At 35.0% G+C, this 22,430-nt stretch overlaps 1 protein-coding gene across 1 annotated transcript in view; it reads right to left on the bottom strand.

The window, feature by feature from the left end:
• The window catches only part of LOC111039750 (transcriptional activator cubitus interruptus), a 37,775-nt gene extending 16,179 nt beyond the window's left edge, over positions 1-21,596 (bottom strand). The window contains exons 1-2 of the mRNA XM_022323358.1: positions 20,982-21,596; positions 11,930-12,330 (exon numbers count right to left, since the gene is read on the bottom strand). Of these exons, the coding sequence (XP_022179050.1) occupies positions 11,930-12,141 (212 nt within the window). The 5' untranslated portion in view covers positions 12,142-12,330; positions 20,982-21,596. The remainder of the gene's footprint in view (positions 1-11,929; positions 12,331-20,981) is intronic.
• Positions 21,597-22,430: the final 834 nt, after the last annotated feature.

The following is a 22,430-nucleotide window of genomic DNA, read 5'->3' as shown; positions in this document are numbered from 1 at the left end:
TATATATATATATTATATATATATACGAATAATAATCGTATATTGTACGGAGATGCGCGCGTCCTGAACGCGAAGGACGACGATGACAGTGTTGCGAGCAGGACGAGGAGAAGAGTGTGCACGTGTGTGTGTGTCGTTCACGTGCACCTTGTACGTTATATTATATGTAAATAATATAAATCCCCCACGATTGTGTTGCTCGAGACCGGGATTCAGTTGTTATTTATTATATAAAGTCGTTTGTGTGTACGTTTTTTTTTCTTCTGCTGTATTATAGTGGCGACTAGGTACTTCTCTCTCCGCAGTCATTTCCCCCTTGTATATTACTGGTCTCGTTGGCATTCAACTGCTGCTGACGACTGCAACGACGACGACGACGACCACCACCACCACCACCACCACCGCCGCCGCCAACACTACATACGGAGTGTATATAAATATATGTACACAGAGTGCGTGAGTGTGTAATAATAATAATATAAGAGATCGGGACGGCGATTCTGTGCGAGTCTTGTTCTTCTCTCCCCGCGCCCCCGTCTCACCGGACGACCGGCTGCTGCTGCCGTTATGCTCACGTCCCTCTCGCACATCATGCTATCTTCGTCTATCTCTTCTCACGTGAGTATATATATATATAATATTGTATATTTTATTATATATAGTACTTCTCATCCGCCGCCGTGGCCATTCCACGAGCCTTATTATACCTCGCGCGCTTCGTCGATTCCATTGATTTACTGACCGCACTCTCACGGCCTACGATACACAATATATATATTTATTTGTATATACGTATGTACAGATACACTGCAGAGTACAGAGATTATGTGTACAAAGAGGATATAATCAGTGGCCTCTTTGGATTTCCTACGTATTTATTTATACATAATATAATATTTACACGTAGCGCTACGTCTCTTTCTGCTTGCCCGTCGCTTTATATACATACATTAAATATGAATCACAACATAAGCTCGATGACTGGAGAAGGGGAAGAGGCCTTGTCGTCTTAAATAATCTATACTCCCGAAGAGATATTTTTGCACGTAGCACGTGTCTGGGCACCGGATCGAATGAGCGGTATAAATAGGTATACCTGCAGTACATAATATATATTATATATGACCTATACATGATCCTTATAATATATGGTAGGTATATATATATATATATATGTATATTGAATACGACAGTGCAGCATTGAGCGTGTGTATAGGGTTGCAGTGGGGTATTCGCTGAGTGGACCTTATTGTTCACAGCCTTGTCCAACATCGCGGTAAAATGCCCATCATATGCGACAAGTAGAAGAAAAGAAATATCACAATGGAACACAAAAGATACGTACAGAGAACTCACGGTACCGGTTCTTTTTTCCTCTCTGTTCGAATATTATTATTATGTATTTCATCCTTGACTAAATGTTTTTAACAATTTTTGGGGCTTTCTGGTGAAAAGGATTCCGGTCGGGCAATAATCGTTTTAATGCCCCCGCAGCAGTAATCTCGAAGGCGACGGTAAAATAAAACCATCGAATTCCTTGTACGATGATCTTTTTTCTTAAAATATGTTATATTTACAATACATTGTATTATACATCTATGTATATTTTTGTGTGTGTCGTGTATAATAATGTGTATGTACAGCGTGCATGCACGAATACTACAGTTTCGCTACAATGAATGCGGGCAAGCAGCTTAGTTAACGCTTAAATGTCAAACAGTATACATGTACCGTGCACGTATTAATGCAAATGCGCCAGACACCTGTTTGTTGTGTGCAGTTGTAACTTATAATAATGTTTGAGTTTGATACATACATAAGCTTAAAAAAAAAAAAATTAACGACATAATAATTGTGTGTTTTTAATGGATACGGTGAAATATAATAATATAACTTAATATAATGAATTGATGTATGATGTAACATTTTTCAGTGCAGAAGAGAATTATTAATAATGGGCTGCGTATTATATTATTAAAATGGTAAGTGTGAACGTATAGCTCGGTCGATTACCTGTTAAAGTCTGGATACGAAATATATAATATAGTAGGTATAAATGAACATTATAAAGACAAGTAAGCCAATCACGTCCATAAAATTTATTATATATTATATGGTTAACGAAAACGGGAGAGTAATAAATGGAATTTAATTCGTTCCGATTAGCCAGAGCGTGTATATATACATATATATATGTACACACACATTTTTTTCACTTCCCCTCTCGTCCCTCAGCCGCAGCATCTATAAGACGTCTGTAGCGCGTCTCATTTCGATTGAGCTTTCCGCCACAAAACGGCCGTTAAAAAAATGTATACATATATATTAAATTATATATAAAAAATAATAATAATAATGAAAAAAAAAAGACTACAGGTTTTGGTCGTCAGATAAGCGCATAAAACTGGTTCCTAATAAATCTGTCAAACCCCATAATAGCATTTAGCTCGTGTTTCAGTTCTTATTTGGAACCCGTTTATTTATTTATTATTTATACATATATGTGTGTATATACGTATACACACAGACACGCGCTCGCGTTATATACATATATCCACATGTGTGTGTATATGTTTTTTCACGGACTCACAATACACAAAGACCTATTAGCGAGCTTATTATTATTATTATCATTATTATTAATACTATTATCGTCTCTGTCGTTTTTATCCACTTTCGTACGACAGGCCACGGCGCGGAATGTGTGCGGCGGCGGCGGTGGTTGCGGCGCAGATTCGTCGGCTGGGAAGACTTTATAATAATGTAATATAAACAGACTTCTGAACATATTATTGTCTTAGCGGCGGCTGTCGATATAATACAGCCGCGGCAGTAAAATATATGGTGATACGCGTTCTCAAACGGGGGGGGACAGTTATATTATTATCGTGCGTATCACAGATTAACGACGTACCGATATCGGCGGCAGACGTTCGATTCGTCTTCCTCTCGGTTTTAAATAAAACGAAACATCCAGATATATTTTGTATCATTACAAAATAATAATAATAATCAGTTGGTACAATATCAGTATTATCGTTGTTTTTATCGTCCCGAAGACGATATTTATTACAATTATTTATGCATTATTTTACAGGCTCCGCTCGGGGTTATTAATTTGTCTGCGATTTCTCACCACCACAGCCGCCGTCAAGGGCGCATTAAGTGTCGAAATGTATGTATACAGAGTGGGCGTGGTCATCTGCAGACAACAATAAATAATATATTTCATCAATCTATCCGACGGAGAGCCCAATTAAATGCACGTGTGCGTTTCCAGCCGCCGTTGGCCAATTAGATGGGGGGAGGGGAGCTAACCGCCGGGTTGCGGGGGCTAGGGAGGTGCGTTGCTGCAGGTAAACAATTAGTATGGACGCGCGCGCGTCCGTGGTGACGGTGGTGGCGTAATGTCGACGATAGAAATCGGATATAACGAAGGAATTCCGACGGTAAATTATAGTATTAATATTTTGATTGTCTCCGTGGGCGAAACAGAAGAAAAATAATGATTATCTTATTAAAATTGTTAACAATATAATATTATAGAAAAAACGCTGGTTTTGATCAGTTATTTTGACTAAACCTCCGCATCATATTTTATAGATATTTCGAGGATATTGTTATTTGTTTACAGAACTTGGGCTGACATAGTCGCCTCAAATTAAGTCTGAGCCAGCCCAAAATAGCGATGAATATTATTATCTTATTAAATATTTAAACGGCATTAGCATGCAATGTTGGAACGATTTGTTACTTTTATAAAATTAATAATTATAAATTGTATTCTATAGGTGTATTAGTTCAAACTTGGGTTAATACCAAGTACTTATTGTTTATCTTTGGCCGTCCCTATAGAAATGTTATGGTTGATTATTATTTGAAGTTGTAATAATTTGTATGTTTCACTGTGAAATAAACAAAAATATTTATAACGTTAATAAGGTATGCAGAGGACAGACGTGTTCTTTCAATTGTAAAACAATGTTTAAAAAAAATCAAGTCCTAGCAAAATAAATATTCTATTAAATTTCTTACTTCTATTACTATGTTATAATATATACATTGTAAAAAAATACTCGCTTGTCTCTCTCTCTTTCTTCATGCGAATTCGTCAATTTTTTTTTTCGTTTATATATACGAATTTTTTTGTTTTTTTGGTAGTTTGGACAACGACGCGGTCCGCAAAACGACGTGCACCTATGCCCACCTATATATATACATACATATACGACGCGCATTGGTTTCATTATATATAAACGAGCCAATTAGCCGAATCCGGTTCTCTCCTACTATCCGCTCGGTCCGTCTGTGCAGAGAGCTCCGGTCCCCGCCGAGTGTGTGCGTTGGAAACTAGTTTTTTTTTTGCCGCGCTCATGCATACGTGTATGTGTTTAGTACATATATATGTATATTATATATATATATATCGTTTTTATGACTTTATTTATTTCGAAATTGGCCTCCGGTGCGGATTAGCCGTTTGTGTTTAGGGCCGTGATTTAACGCGTTTCTCGGCCGGCTCGATTGTGAGGCGTGCACGCATTTATAATGCCGCCGCAGCACTACCGGTGGTTGCGGCGGCGGAGGGGAAATAAGTAATTATGTTTTCCGAAGTTTTCGGCCGGATAAAACGGCATAGTTAAAACAAACTGGTTTTTTATACTCCTTCGTCTCTCCCTGTATCTCCGATAGAGTAACAACCACTTTTTTCTTTCTTTTCTTCTTCTTTTTATTTTTTTTTGGGAGGTTGTATTATGTACCTATACGGGCTATACGTATACCAGATACCTCTATACGTATAGAGATACGTAAATTGACGGCGTAATAATTTTCGGTCGGACCGCCTATTTTCCGCCCCACCGACAGCGTGGAGCAGCACACATGCACACGTCGACATCGCGGGCAATTGCTAGTGAAAATTTGATTTATCACGAGCTAGAAAAAATTACATGCTGATAGAAAAGAGAAAACTTGGCCCGGCAAAAACGAAAAAGACTGCACCTGTTTGGCGGTTCGTTGCCTCGGGGGCGAAGAATTTTGGAAACACGAGTGTACCTATATACTACTAACAATAACGACACAGGGCTGGATTAACGAAAAAAATGTAGCTGAGGTGTCATAACTTTGATAACTTGTAGGTACCGTAAATTCATATGGTGGTTAAACGTAGGTGATGTACTGATATCTATACTAAACAAATTTAAAACCTATGATATTAGTTAAAACGTTTTGAAATTAAAATCTATACTTATACGAGTATAGTTACGCAATAAATTTGTAATATATATTTTATGTTTTAAAATATAGATTATTATTAATTAGCCGAAGAAAAAAGAAGTCCTTATACTGAGATGACTGCAGATGACAATGTAAGAGTGCAGTTTTATTAAAAAAAATATAATCGTAGGAAAATAATTTGATGAAGAACGGTTTATTATTTCATTATGCATAGGTACCTAGTATACACATTTTACCAGGCTGCCTACCATAGTTCAAATATTAATTTTTGTTGGTAGGTTTATTATTTATAAGCATTATAGTTTCATATATGTAATTTATTCTGGGGGAGGGGGGAAGTTATTGTCGAGGGTTAGGAAAAACGAATATTCTTAGAGCTATTAGGCTTGATCCGGCACTAACACGAAGTAATAATAACTGGTATTGTTATTATCATAATGTATGTGGTGATATATTTGGACTGCAGTGGATAACATCCTCATTGCATTCAATTGGGTATCCATTTATAGTAATTGAAATTAATAAAGACTTGGCGGCGGCCCCGTGATTTGTCTTTTGTCCACCATCGTACATATATATAGAGCAATAATTAACGACAATTGGCGAAAAGGACGATGTGCACGCACGCACCACCGCAACCGCCGCCGTACAATATAATATTAAACATTATATATTATATTATGTGAGCGGGCCGAACTAAGTCATTATGAGAACGTCTCAGGGACGAACGGGTTAATGGCCTCACGCATGGGATCTCGAAATAGCCAGGATATTGGATTATTTGTATGATAGTGAATGTCAATAATGTTGTCTTTCAGAATATACATCGTATCTTAGTATATTGTATTTTACCATAACCAAATTCAACAGTTTTATGGTTTGCGGTTAAAAAAGCTCACTAAATGATAGTTCTTTTTAGGCTTACTTCGCTGAAAAGTCTATCATTTATCAAGGAATTCAATTGTAAAAATAGTACAGTGTCAAATCACTTATCACCCAGTATACAAAGCTGGTATTTAATGAAAAATTTTAAAATAATACCAAAGATATTCTTTTTTACCTGGCCATGCAGTATGGCCAATATATGACCTATGAAATTGACTCGATCAATATCCATACCGAGAAACTAATTTAAAATGTATTAGCTTGATAGCAAAAAAAATTACTGTTGATAACACAACAATGGCCGGGTACATATTTATAGTGTTGTACGGTAGTGATGATCGAGTTAAAAGCTCGAGTTGGATGTGAAAATTTGCGTGTTTATAAAAGTATAGAAGAGATGCTGAGGTGATATTTGCGCTAAAAAAGATACACGACACAATGGACCTTCCTGTGCAACGCATACAATACTATTATGTAGTATATATTATGTATACTACCAGCTATATAAACCGTCAGATTATCAGTAAAAAATACACCTCCGCAATTTCTCGACAAACAACGGACTTAAAGTCGGGGTAAAAAAAATTTTCATCAGAAAATAAGATTACATGTTATAACCGTTTGTAACGCAATCCCGCGAGTTATCGGGTCTTTATATCGTGTGCGGTTTTTTCTCTTTAAATTATGTATAAGCGTTATTATTAATATATCGTATATCATATTTTATTCTATGCACGTTGAGTGGGGCACGTTATATACCATATGTGTGTACAGTGTATATACGTTGCTTTCCCGGAGCAACAGCAGCCCACAAGCCTCCACACATGTGCCTAAAAATAATATAAAAAATGATCCGAAGAGAAACTTGATCGAAAATGCAATACTTCATAGGAAATTTTAACGGTAAAAAATATAAATATTTTCAACTATTCTGTTCCCCATAGAGAAAGAAACCTCAAAAACGCTTTTATTGTTTTCATTATTTAATTATACTTAATATTGCAATTTTTACATCGCTAGGGGAGCAAATTAACAAAACACTCTCTAGTCCAAATAATTTTTGTCTTCCGATTCCAGGATGTAAAGATATAGTTTTATATTGGTTATCCTACTATTTTTGGTGGATGAATTTTGTTATTGAAATGTTAAATATTGGTATAAGCGGTATAGCTTACTTTATATACTCTGGAAAGTACAATTTCTACAAATATCATAAAATAAATTCAAATACACTGCATTTAAACTTTAAAGCAAAACGTATTCGAAACGTCGGAATAATATATACAATCTGATGATATAGTATCTCAACTCCCACGCGTGGGGAACCCTCCTAACCACCAATACGACAGCGCTCCCGGTGTTAATTTGCCTTTCAAATACCTACCAATGTAAATAAATAATATTTCAGGTCAGTGTCTTGATAGTCCCTATCATTATTAATACACTTTGAATAATGACAAGAAAGACCAAAATTCGTTTTATGAAAAACGGACGTGTTGTACATTATAATATTTTGAAACGTGAGAAAAATATCAATAATACCAAACGAACTCTGCAGACTCGTAGTTTGGAGACCCCTAGAGTTTATTATATACAATATATAGACGTTCGATTTGCTGCCGGAATAAACGGGGTAAGTATGAGCAATGAGCATCATAATATGATCTGATCACTCGCCTTTTATACAAGCAAAAACGACCACAGACGTAAAAAAAACACATCGTTGTACAACTGCAATAAAATACGCATTCCTCGCGGCTTCGCTCGGAATCTAAAACGTTAAAAAATTACCTCATTGTAGCCGTTAACCGCGCGCGAAAATCGTCTTGCAAACCCACCGTACAACAACGATAATGATAATGATGATGATAATAATAATAATAATAATAATAATAATAATAATTGTCGTCGTAGCAGCGACGACAAAAAAAAAAGAAAACAATAATAGTAATATGTGCAATGCGCGGTGCGTGCAGATTATCGCCGTTTTTCCCAAGTGAACGACTCACGTACAAGAAAAAAAACAAACCACCAGAAGACGGATGTAAAAAAATATAACGTCGCGCAAGTATCTGAGATCGATTTCGAACGCGTATTCGAAAAATGCTTGCCGCGCAGTGCGATGTTGTTCAAACAAACGTTTTTTTTTTTTGCCATATACATTTTTTCCCTTCACATATTATTATATTATATTATTATTATATCGTCTTCCGTCCTACATATTATTATATACGACGTTATATTATGCTGTGTATTGTACGTGTACGTATTACTATTATTTTTTTTCTTTTACTTTTTACAACAAATACCATTACCGGTCCACCACCGGTCGCATATGAGCTGCAGTGCAGTATGTGTGCGTGTGAGTACGCGGCAATACAACATTCCTGTCCCGTGTCTTCCCTGCAGAGGCGTGAATTCTTTTGAAAAACCTCTTTGCCATAATATACACGCACACTGCACTCCGCGTAATGTAATCGCTTCGTCCTCCTGTGTTCACGCCAAACGGTGGTGTGTGTGTGTGTGTGTGTGTGTGTGTGTGTGTGAATTAGTAGGTAGGGGGTGGTCGATGGGCAGTGCAAAACACTTTAACTACTCCGATATTCGCGTGTGTGTTTATTATATTATACGTATGATAATATAATAATAAAAAGTGTTCTAATGCGCGTGAAGTACACAATAGTCTGTAAACCTATATAAATATTACTTTGTTCCACATTTCGCCGAAATTCAGTGGCACGCACAAAGGGGTACGTGGGTGTCAGCTGACACCCGTATAAAACGACCGGCGGTGCATTCTGTGCCTGTGGTGATGGCAAAGTTGACCCGGATCGGGGATGAACAATTATTTATTATTTAAACGTCATTACGTCAATAAGTATGCGATGACGGGCAGTACAGTAATAATAATCTGGAAAATTGTTATCCTGCAACTTATTCAAAGTATGAAAACATAATTCTGTATTGATGATACCGGAGCATTGTTAGTAAAATGCTTGGGTTATGTTATCAATATAGTGTTGAGATATTGCAGGTTGTCGATTTCGTTTATATAAAAAAAAAATAACCAATTTTAAACTGCTCGAATATTAACTTAATCATTGTTTTGCCTTGTAATTAGTTGAGTTAAGAAATAAATATTTAAATATTTAATTTACTTACTTAAAATATCATAAAACATCAAATGTTTGTGCATGATTGCAACGAAAAAGGGTTTTTCTGAACAATATGACGACTTTTATACGTGAAGCCGTTAAGAGGTTTAGACATTATTATAAACGATAATATTATGAAATAATTAAATAAATGATATTAAATATTTTGACAAAATTAATGTGCAGATAATTTACTCGATGCACGATCAACCCGATTCGCGTGTGTGAAAAGTCCGGACTGAAGTCCAGTGCAGTTAATCGAGACGAGAGTTTTTTTATATTATCACTTGTCATATTATGGTAGTTAAATTTTTTCTGCCATTCTCAGCACACAGAGGTTTATCATTATAAAATATTATGCTATTACGCATGTGTGATGGGAACCGTTTGCGATCCCGTCCTAGTCAGCGTTTTGCAGACACCTATATTTTTATCGCGCCGCGGCGGTCGTTTTATCGTCGCGTATATATTATTTTTCCGCGGAGTAGCAATCGTCCCCCGAGGACGGCCCGGTCAAATTTCATTTAGAACTGATAAATTCGATGTTTTACACGGCGGGAAGATCGTTTATTTATTTATTCACACGTTTCGGTTTTTATTTTCCCGCGGTCCAACAGACGGGCGTTTGAACGGATCGCAGTGCGTTTCTCGGACGATCTAAACTGCGTCGGCCATCGCGTTAAAGGTTATACACTATTATATTATTATATACAGCGTCGGTCTTGTATCAAGGCGTGACGTGTTTACTGTTTTTTTTTGTCAACACCCTAAGGACACTCGTAGATTTACAACGTCTCTGTCGTTATATAGGTACCTACTATTATTACTTATACGTGTTATGACCGCAGTTCGGTTCGTACATAATATATATACGAGTATAATATATTATAATAAGTATAACAACCCTGCACACCTAAATATAATATAATAACGGAACTGAGACTATATGCAATATTACATATTCACCTGTTGCACTTGTCAAACGTTTGACGGCCGTCACGCCGAACGAAATCGGTAATTTACACTCGCGCCCGCGCTCATCGTCTGCTGTAGACGAAACGCATAAAACGCTAAACGTTTTTAACAATAATACAGTACCGCGAGTATCGTGGCTATATTATAGGTATACATACGTACAAACTACGACTTACGAGTGAGTAAAACGTCGCTGGAAGTATAATATACATTATTATTATTATTATACGGGCCAAAGTGAGACCATAAAATATAGAGATGAGGATATTATGTATTGTATATGGAGGACTCAAGTGTAAACCAGTTTTCGGATCTCCGTGTCCTATATTATACTTAATTTTTTTTTACGTAGAAAAATAACCAAAAGCAATAATTCTATATACGAGTATAATATAGGAGCTATACCTATAATATTATTTTCAGCGAATCGAAAACTCGTAAATCGTAGTTATAATTTCTTCATGGTTGCTGCAGTAGAATTACTGCCATTGAGGAGCGGACGTTTAGCCGTCGAAGAGTATAAGAATAGGCAGAGAACAATTAAGTACAAATAAAATAGGGATGATTGAGGTGAGGTGGTAGAATTCATAATAATTATTATACCGAATTACGTTCGGTTGTCAAATAAATAAATATTATTACATCTACTGCTGTTGTAATATAATATTTCAAAAATCATCTCCAGCCAACAATCAACATCCTCTACCGGACTTCGATTGGCGACGCTGTTATAGGAATTTATTACACTGTATATAATTTATATTGTACATAAACATTTTATTCACCGACATCTATAGTCTCTAGGGGTTATTGTGGCGACAAAGAGCAGAAAAAAGGGTCTCTTCCGCCGACGGCACAGTTGTCGTCTGAATGTATAGTCGACGATTATTACGAAATCTAAGCGTTACGTTACGTTTTGCTCGCGTACCTAATTGCATATTTTTACAGGATATATTTGAATACGTTCGGAAATACTAGATTGAAACTGAGGAATACAGTAAGCGTAAACGATAGGACGGCGACTGCCCGTTATGACAAAAATTATTTGAATGAGTCGTGATTCGATTACTTATGGCAATCAGTTGTTATAATAGGACAGTATAGAGTCGAAATGGATTCATAATTTCATATGAGACACATTTAGATCTTGGACTGTAATATTGCTATTTAATTTTTTCAAAGTGCTTTAGACTATTCCAGATGCTGATCAGTATAATTGTTCTACTCCACACGTGTGACCAATTGGCAGATAGTGATGACATGAACAAGTTTTATCGGTCGTTAGTCAAATATAACTGGTAGCTACAATACCCAAATAACACAAGATATACGTTTGTATATAAAATAATATAATACAAATACTATTATATAGATAACCGCTTTAGTAATTTACTCGTTTCAGTCAGTCTCTTCAATGTATTATTTGTTACCTACATTATTTTTCTTAAAACGTATGTGTATGATAATATTATTTTGAAGTTTGTGCAGAGTGACCTTAAATTCGGAAAACCCTTTTAATATACCTCCTATGCCGACACAAGGTATATAAATCATGCATGACCTTTTTTGGGAGGGTTGGCCAGTTTTTGGAGTGCCTGGATAGTGAATACGTCACAATGTCCTCGGTCTTCTCGTTACAATAATAATAATAATAATAATAAAATAATAATAAATACCTGTGCGGTATCGGCTGGTGGAACGCGCCCATGCCGGACGTTGACGGGCTCGACGTGGCGGGCGGTATGAGACTTGGGTTCCATATGCACGATCCCCTGGCGTCCGGGGGCGGCGGCGGGGCCGCGGCGGCCGACAGCGGGAACTGCAGGGACAGCCCGACGGAGTAGTCGAACGGATTCGGGTACAGCATGCTGGTCTCCTTGTCAGGCATACCGGAGGACACCGCCGCGGCGATGGTGCTGCGGGCGGATGCGATTTGGACCCGAACGGCTAAACGCCGCTGACCGTGCGACGGCCATACACACGATACACCTGTGCTGCTGTGGACGGTATGAGGGTGTCGTCACCAGTGCGATACTGCGCCCTATTCTGTGGGCAGGTACTGCTGATATTATGATACCTGCGGAGAGAAACAGAAAAAAAGAAATTGAAATGCGTTTCGAGGAGAGGCGTAGTTATATTCAGCCGAAAACGTGTCGGGGTCGCGTTTTTATATTAGTATTATATATTTTTTTTTCACCGGACTCTGTACAGCTGGCACAATGCATCCATCAGGGTCCCGTCGCGGGGGTGGACGTTGTACATGTATAGAGACGGTATTTTATAAATACGTACCAGCTCACTACATTATATGGGTAATATATATATTATTATATTATAGTACCTATAACACGTCTTAAACTCATATATTATATTATACACGATATAATGTGTTTGGATATTATAAAATATATAGAGTTAGGTGGGTAGGCTGCAGTTATATAATATCATATTATACTGTACAGGTAGAGGTAGGACGTACCTTTAGGTATGTCGCGGTTGTAAAATAGGACGTATATAATATAATAATAATATGAAATGTATACTGTACATGCGAGTGGAACTAATATAATATGCTACTAATAAAGTCATTGCCGCCGCAGCCGAAAACGTAAATGTAATTAAGGCGCCATGTGCTCTCGCGATCGATTGTAGTGAATTCCTATCGCTCGTCGTTTCTTTATTTTTTCTTCTCAGTCGGAGCCATCTTCGATTTTTTTTATTATTATTATTTATTCGAATCCGAACAATACACCGCGTCGTCTGCGTCGGTTTCTATCTGTTGTAACACAAACACACACACGCATATTATACTATTGGTCCGGATGCGCGTTTGTATTCGTTATATTACTATTATATACATATATTATATTATTATTATTATTATTATTATGCAGGTATACACTACCCGGCGCGCGAGTTTTCTTTTGTTTCTTTGGCATAGTTGAAATTCGACTGCTGGCAACAATAATAATAATAATAATGATAATAATAATAATAATAATAATAATATTTCTTGCGCCTATATCTGTGTCTCTATCACACGCACACGCACGCACGTCTATCTCTCCGCATCGCATACGATCTCGTATCATGTAGACTCGTCGTCGGATAGGTCGGATATTATAATCCGCCTATAATTTGAAGCCTAGGCGTATGATTACACGGTGGGTGTTTTTCGTTTGTGAGGTAGGTACCTATACGTGCGTGTATATTACGATTATGTTATATACCTCAATCTGCTGCTGCGGCGGCGGCGGCGGACTCTCTCCTTCGGGGCCGGTCGACGGATGGAGACGATGATCGCGCGACGACGATGATGACTTTATCAGCGGTGAGAGGATGAGCAGTCGCGTTGCATGTAAGTACGCGCTTGTGTGTGTGTGTGTGTGTGTGTGTGCGTGTGTACGCGCGCGCGCGCGCAAGGCAGTTCGTTGCACCGCCGCCGCTGTTGTTGTTGCGTAGTAATATATATATACACACACACACACACACACACAGACTCACGCACGCGCGCCGAGTGGAGAAGTACAAGTTAATAAAGACATTAGCGCACGGCCGTTGTTATGAGCGTGTGTGTGTGTGTGTGTGTGTGTGTGTGTGTGTGTGTGTGTGTGTGTGTTTGTGTTTGTGAGTACGCGCGCGTTAGGGTTAGACCTTGAACATCCTCCATCGGCGCAGCCTCCACGAATTCTTGTACGTCGTACCCGCGTTTCCTCTATATTATGTGGGTACGCATAGTATACCTGTATATAGTTTTTTTTTTTTTTTTACTACCCTATTTTCGTTCCTTATTAACGGTTTGGGTCGGTTTTTGTATTTTTATTGTATTACTAGGATCGGTGTGCATCACATCACTATACGCGATGTAATATATTATAATGTATACCGATGAGTAGCCACTGCGGCGCGGGATCGAAAAACGATATCCACTGGGATGGTTACAATTTTTTTTTTTTTTTTTTAATAACTGTAAATAGCGGGAACTTAAAATACTATCGACGATGATCGTATGACGCGCGTATCAGATAACCACGTTATTTTGAGTCTTAAATTGAAGACCCTCTCCATCTACCATAATACATTTATAAGATGAATTCGTATGCACGCGCATCGCCCACGCAATTAATTAAACATCATCATAAAGAATAATTAGGTATACGCCTATATGTTATAATATGTAATTTCGCAAGGATGCACGATGCATGGGTTTTTTGTTTTCGAAACAATTAAGCCAATATGACTTGTTGCTCTCGAATAAGCTATTCGCGTTACACTGCACAAGTCTCGTGGGATTCCAACAAATTATTTCACCAAACTTGTGTAGTTGTCATTGTTGACAATTTTAATTTTCTCCGCGCAAAAAAGGTTTTAAAATAGACTATAATTTAAAAGCGTAGAACGGTGCTCCGAGCAATAGTGTATACTCTATAATATTTGTATATTAATTCCGAATGTGGAACTCATCGTCTACAAGTTTCCGAGTACGAAAAAAATCCTCAGTTATTATATTATTTTATTTGTGTTCATGCGGCCGAAAGGATAGGTAAACGATTGTCATCGTCGTCCTTAACCCTGGATGTAAATAATGCATACGGCGCTCGCCACTGTTGGTTATAAAATAATAACTGTTTTTTTCTTCTATTTATTTTAATATTATACGGTGCTCGGTGTACGCAGTCAACAGACTCGCCGATAACGAGGATCCTCTCAATTAGTCAATTAGCCACAAAATACCTATATATTATATAGGTAGTGTGTATCATGCGTTAACATTATAAACACTCTGCGTGTGCGAGTGTATATAGTAATTATTGTATAATAATTTATCGTACATTATAATATCGTATGGAAGCGGTCGAATCGACGTGCGTGTTTGGCGGCGCACTTATATGAGGATTTTCTGTAGATGACGTACCTATAGGTATACAACGGGAGTGTGGTTTAAAAATTTGATCTAGAGTCTAGACGATCTAGTCGGCTGCGGTGGTGACGGTGGTTAAACAGTTTTAACGTTCGATATTGTTAACTATATAGTTATACGTCTATTTCATATGTATTGTAATATTATAAATTATAATTCTGTAATGTACAACGCACAGATACAGACGAATATTGTTATTATATCGTCGTCACAATTCACAGAGTCAAGTATTATTTACTATGTATATAATATCATGGAGTGTGCCGTGTATTAGGTACAAGTTAGTAGTTAAAATGTACTACAATTATTATGATTTAATATGTGTTATTTACGTCTGCTGCACTATATAATAGTACACGATGATGATGATGATTCCGACTGTGGAAACCGCACACGCGACACGCCATTACATTATAGTAATTAAACGAATTACTATCGATTCGCAACTAATAGTATTATAAATATATTATCCGCCTAGCTATATAATGATATTATAATAAACAGCATCGGTGATATTCCTCCACACTATGTAAATGTGATGGCAATAATAACACATATGAGTGGGCATCTACTTGGTAGTGGGTAATATAATATAAGATATTATGTTATTATAATATTACATATTATTATTATGGTTATCGTACAACGGACATTGTCCGGGCATAAGAAATCGCATTCTATCGAGTGATTATTATATTATCGATCTATCTGGACGGGAAATAATATGTATTCGTCTTCGATACACAAAAGACCGCGAGTGCAACGACTGTACGACTAGAAACTACACTCGTAACGCATTAAAATCATAATATTATCTCGTCTATAACGTTGTGCGCGCGGTATACTTTCCCGTCGATATAATATTTAAATGTCCGAGGAGATACGACGATATTATTATAAATTATGATAATAATATTCAAATCAGTGAGTGTTTTCCAGTTCGTCGAGCGTAGCCCTATGGCCCTATCTACATATTATTATACCGTCAGTGAGTTGTACGACGTCAATAATCAATATCCGAAGTTGATTGGTGTGAACTAAGTGACTGCAGTATAACAGCTCGTCCGATAGACAAAGGAAAACTAAAGTATTTAACCTTACGACGTTAATTGTTACCTACGTATTCGTATGTATGCCGCGTTCGGAGTACCTGTAATGGGAATTGAATAATATAATATATAATATTATTCTGTATATTATAATACTATAATAACATGTACGAGATCGATACAAAAAAGAAAAAAACAAAACAGTGAACCGTGACTTGCGACGGGAGCGTATTCCTTTCCATTGGGACGACTACGACTGTATTATAAAATATAATGTGACCATTAAAAATCTGTTAAATGCAGGGCAATAGCGGTGTTTGTTGTTTCTGTAAACAACTATGTTAATCCCGTTCTGGGTCCTAATCTCTTGTAAGCTAAAAAGGTTCAACCTGTTAAGAGGCTTCATATTACAATACATCGTTTAAGTATACTTTTATAATTCACTTTTATTTAAGGTTTACTGGATTTACGCTCGATTTGTATCCGGTGGCGTCGTGTCATATATTTTATGTCTGTAATACCTGACATTATGTACTCATTTATCACATTGAGTTAGAAGATTTAATTTGATTGATTCTTATTTATTTCCTATCTTTTTTTCAGTAATTTTTTATTTTTACTGATAAAGTAGTTTTGTGTACATTCCATGTATTTCACCATGTAAAGAACTTTTAAAAGTGAAATCTTATTATTATTTACCTACTTTATATTTCCTCGGTTCCTTTCTACCTATACATATACTAATAAGTATATAATAATAATTATACTATATATACTAATATAATATACAGTATAGTTCATTTTCAAATATGTATTTTACTTTTGTGAGTATAGTTATTTAATGAATTATAATTTATAATATATGCTGTATTAATGGTAAAACTAATCACAACAATAATAGCAATAAATATTATATTCGTTTGATAACAAATCAACTTAAAAATACTATATGAAATGTTGACAATTGGTGAAAACTGATGAGCCAAACTATAGTGACACTTCCGAGAAAAAGGGTAATGTTTTACTTACATTTAAGTGTCAAAACACAAAATCTAATCCTTTAAATTCAAGATAAGAAATGACGAATATTTCTTATACCTACCTATTATGATTTCAACGCATCAATACATTTCTGTATATTATTATGTTTCAAATCCAATGAAAAAGATGTTCATGGAAGTTAAGGATTATAATTGTATAAAGGAATACTAAGAAGTATATTAAGGGTAAAATATATATCATTGTATTTAGACCATGACAGAACACAAAGATCCAACCCCTCAAACCTATTACAGGTAAAATATTATTCCGGACAAAAGAAAAGGAAATAATAATAATGGTATATAATAAAAACATTTTCTTTTTCAGACAATTCAAAATCAGAAGTGCCAATTTGTATTTATTTATGTTATAGGTGCGTATATGGACTAGAATATTGTTATTATACTGAATGTCATGAAGTTTTGGGTAGCGTACACGGGTAGCTGTTCAAGTGTGTGAGTGTAAAAGAGTTCAACATTATTAAAAATCCGATAAATATTTTTCAATTGTCGTTAAAAGAACAAAATCACGCTTAAACGACCTTTTTTTATATCTCGAAAAATCCGCTTATATGCCAAAATGTGGTTATATCAAATATCTGTTTAAAAACATTCGATTTAAACGAGGAAATTTAATATGTAAAAAAAAAAATAAACGGTTCGATTAAACTAGTATAGTGTTTCGAACCTCGTTCCGTGAAAATGACGAATGGACGATATTTGAGTGAGACGACGCGGTCAATAAATTTAAACAAGTCGGCTAAAAACAAAATAATCACGAATATAATATCGTTATAGATGATCATAGAGACAACACAATATATTTTAATTCCAATTTCCGACGATCTGAACAGGCAATATTTAACAACTTATTCAAAGAATCGACGAAAATCAATATTAATTTGTAATGCTAAACGGGCGAATTTAAACGGATGTATAAAATATTTTATGATACGTGTACAAATTATACATCTTGAGACGTGACTAGGCTTGGTTGGCAAATACAGTAGGACTTATTAAAAACGCTTTTTAATGAAAATATTACAATATGCGTACCTTTATGTATTTATAAATTATTATATTTACTATTGGAACAATGGTGAATGTTAATGTGTAAAATATTATCCATATAATTAGACAATTGAAATTTGTGTGGTTTTTATATTAAAAAAAATATCGCACCAAATACTAAATCTCAGGAATAATAATTTAAAAATTCATACAAAAACTATGTTTTTTCAATTCATTCGTGTGAATCTGAAATCATCGGCCGAGGGAGGTTTAGTTCCTTGGCTTATAATATTATCCAGTCCATCTCTTGGTCAAAATAATTACAGATTTCATTTTAAAATATGTCAAAATATATAAATATTAAAAAAAATTACATTGTGTTGGATGTTGACGTTGACGTCGTTGATCTACGAGAGATCGTGTAGGTGAACATTGAAAATTATAATAACCGCCGTCTAGAGACATTAGAATATTATTATTATCATTATTATTATCAGTATTATTATTATAGAAGTTACTTATGTTTATTTAAATTACTGCAGAATATGACCGTAAACTAATGGTTAATTGAGTGTTATTGTTTTCAAGAATGGAACAAAAACAGTTAATATACTTTTTGATAATTTTAGTAAAACATATCAACTACTTCAACGACTGGTCTATATATATATATATATATATAGTTTTAAATGCATCATCCAACATTGAACACAAATATTCGATAAATACAATGAATAATTATCTTTTTCTTTTATACATTTTAATTATAATTTGGAAAATTAATATTTATTAATAAGAATACTGATATTTTAACACGAAATAGTAATTACTTGATAGTTAGGTACCTATGCTACTAGTGAACGTGAAACGTTAACACAATTTAATTACATTCCGATTTCATAGGTTTTAATCTAAAATAAAAAAAATGTACTTTTATGAAACTCCATTACCTATAATTGTTTTCCTATAAAACGTTATATAATAGTACGTTACTAATTAATTGATTTTTCGATTCAGGCGTTACATTATAATAAAACCACAATTTTTTTTATATAGAACTACGTTGATTAATGAAATAGCGCGTGTGCAACAGATTATAATATAATTTATTCTACTGTATAATGTAAATCGTCTGAAATATCGATACGTTCATTATAACATAAACTATAGTTTTAACTTTTCTCATAACATGGTAAAACCATTAGAAATGTATCCATTAATCAATAATGTTTTATACGGGTAAGTTGCATGTAAATGATATGTTTGACATGTTTGTTAATATTTTTAATCGATCGAAAACATCATATGGTTAAATAAGCATTAATAAACAATTCAGACATGTAGGCATATTCGATATGATGGCATTATATTATTATGATGTAGCCTGTAGTTCTCACTTAGGCGCAAAAAAATATCGACGAACTTAATAATAAGTAGGATTTATTGAGAACTAAAGTAATAACTTTTATTTCTGATTTAATACTTCAATACAATTGTACGCCGCAAAATAAAATTAGCTATAACGGTTAAGGCATTTGATACCTAACAAAAAACATAATTTTCAAACACAATCAAAATAGCCAACCAACAATGTTGCCGTATATAAGATAATCTATAAAATTATAAAAAATAAAAAGAATAATTTCTTCAAACGAAACAATATTACGAAACTTCAATAACAAACTGTAAAAATATTTAATTCAGTTTGTATAATATTTATGCCAAGTACACAAATCATTATCTGTATATTATTCTTAATCAATGATGATTATTTAGGGCAGTACAATTGTAGATTAAGATTAGTTGTTATATTATTTAGCTGAATGAAAACGTAATTTTCGTTGCACAAAGTTTAAATCGTATGACAATGAATAATTTTGAAACTTTTTTGCATATTTTGATATTTTTTAGGAAAATTGTGTGAATTAATTTTCATTTTACGCAGGTTGTTAATTAATTATTAAAATATACAAATATTACCTGTAGAAATTAATTAAAAAGATTTATAGTTTGTAAAAAACTACCTAAATACCTACATTAAATATGAACATTATATTTTATTTTCAATAAGGCAAAACTTTTTTCTATCCTTAAGATTTTGATTTTTAGTCAGTTTTTAAAATGTTAAATGCATATTTATTGAAGTTTGAAGTGCATATTAAACTGCATATTATTTTGTTTTAGTTTTGGCATTTTTCTATGTCTTTTGTCGTGAATTCAATTCACAGCCGTATGATGATTAAAACGCTAACATTTATTTTTTCTTGAAATTTATAAAAATAAAGGACTAAGTAATTATTACGTTTGTATAAATTCTAAAACATCGAGTACTCCGCCGATTGTTATATTGTATAATTGCAAAGTCTTAATAGTAAAAGTTCTGTAAAAAAAATATATTTTTGGGAATGCGGGAGGCGATGTTTATAAATCTGTTATAGTACAGAGTATAGTTCAGTCGATGACAAAATAATATGAATATTAATAACCTTTATTACTATTTTACCACTTTCAAAAATAAATGTATAGTGATGGGTAAAGCACATTGATATTTGAACGCTGAAACGTATATTATATAATATTGTGATAAACCGCCGTCTGATGAGCTACTTCACATTGGGCGGATTGAGCTTGTTTATCGTGCGTTGACATTAAATTAGTGTACCTAATAAATTAAATTATGAATAAAATATCGTTGGAGAGTACTCACCGATTATTCCAAAGGCGATGTGTATAAAAAGGGTTCAGTCCATACAGGGTGAAAAAAACGTTCCTCCGATGGTAAAATCACTGATCCGGGGAATTAAATTTTCAAACACGGTTCCGAGAATAATGTAAAATAAATATTATCGCATTATTATACAGCGCACTTGTTCACTAATACCGTAGTTTTAGGCACATATGGTGGAGCACTCGTTCGCGGACAACACAAAATTAGTATATTTTCGGAACAAAAATAAATCACTGTGCGAAAAACTAAAATAAAAAGGAGATTAAAAAAAAAAAAAAACAGTAATACACCTGCCAGAGAAACGCGAAAAAAATTAAGCAGTCGTCGAATCCTTTTGGACGCCGGAAATGTCGGGCGGGACGGCGTTAAGATTTCCAATAATAATTTTATTAAGAGATAAAAATATTATAAATTATTATAATGATTACAATATTATTATCGAATACGACGTGGTCGGCGGCGGACCAGCGATATATTATATCCGCGAAGAGATAATATACACGGACACGCACACGAAAACGGAAATAGCACAATCACACACACACACGCGCGTACCGTAACGATCATCAGCCGAGATCCGAGTGCAGTCTCGACCGCCGCCGCCGCCGAACATCCCGGCAACACGAGCGCCGCCGCGGCCACTCCTCCTCCGAAACGGGATGACTATAGGAGCGCACGTTGCCCGCCGCCGCCGCCGGTTGACAGCTCCATAACGACTCATTTAACTCTCGGCTCTCTGATAGAACGTCGACGGGTCGCCCATTATAATATACCATAATACGCGCGTTGTTATTGTACCGTGCGTACCATCGCAACTTAATTTTATACTCATATACAGAGCGATTCGCCGCAAACCTGCTCAACTCTATTTATCTAACTTCGAACAACGCTGCCGTTGTTCAAAATCAGATTTTTGGCATTCTTAAACATACCAGAGAATCGTAATAATATAATTGAGAAAACAAAACATCCCATATTAATATTATAATTTGTAAAACTGTACGATCCATGTGCGATAAATCATAAGACCAGGTCCAAAATTACATCTGTTTTATATTTTTGTGAAACCATTTTAAAGAACTATTATCATATTAGTACATACTTTTAATAAATGAGAAACTACTAGTTTAACTTTTGAATTAGGTGGATACACCAAAATTTTAAAAAAATCAAAAATTATATACAGTAAAAAAGGTGGATTCCCATTTGAAAAACAGAAGTGAAACCGCAGGACACCCCCTAAATAGAATCAACAATTTAAATATATATGAGTAGAGTAATATTTAAAAATACCAAAAATAAGAACTTAAAGGAAATTCATTATTAAAGGAAAAATAGGAGTAAGCATGTTATGTGAATCACGCTGTATAATGTATATGACAAGAAGTATTACTTGACTTTACCCGGGATAAAATGAATCCATCTTTC

This window comes from Myzus persicae, unplaced genomic scaffold, assembly GCF_001856785.1.
Source record: "Myzus persicae strain clone G006 unplaced genomic scaffold, MPER_G0061.0, whole genome shotgun sequence".
In the NCBI taxonomy this organism is placed as follows: domain Eukaryota; kingdom Metazoa; phylum Arthropoda; class Insecta; order Hemiptera; family Aphididae; genus Myzus; species Myzus persicae.
The sequence above is the reverse complement of the archived record's forward strand: the minus strand, read 5'-3'. Positions and strand labels throughout refer to the sequence as shown.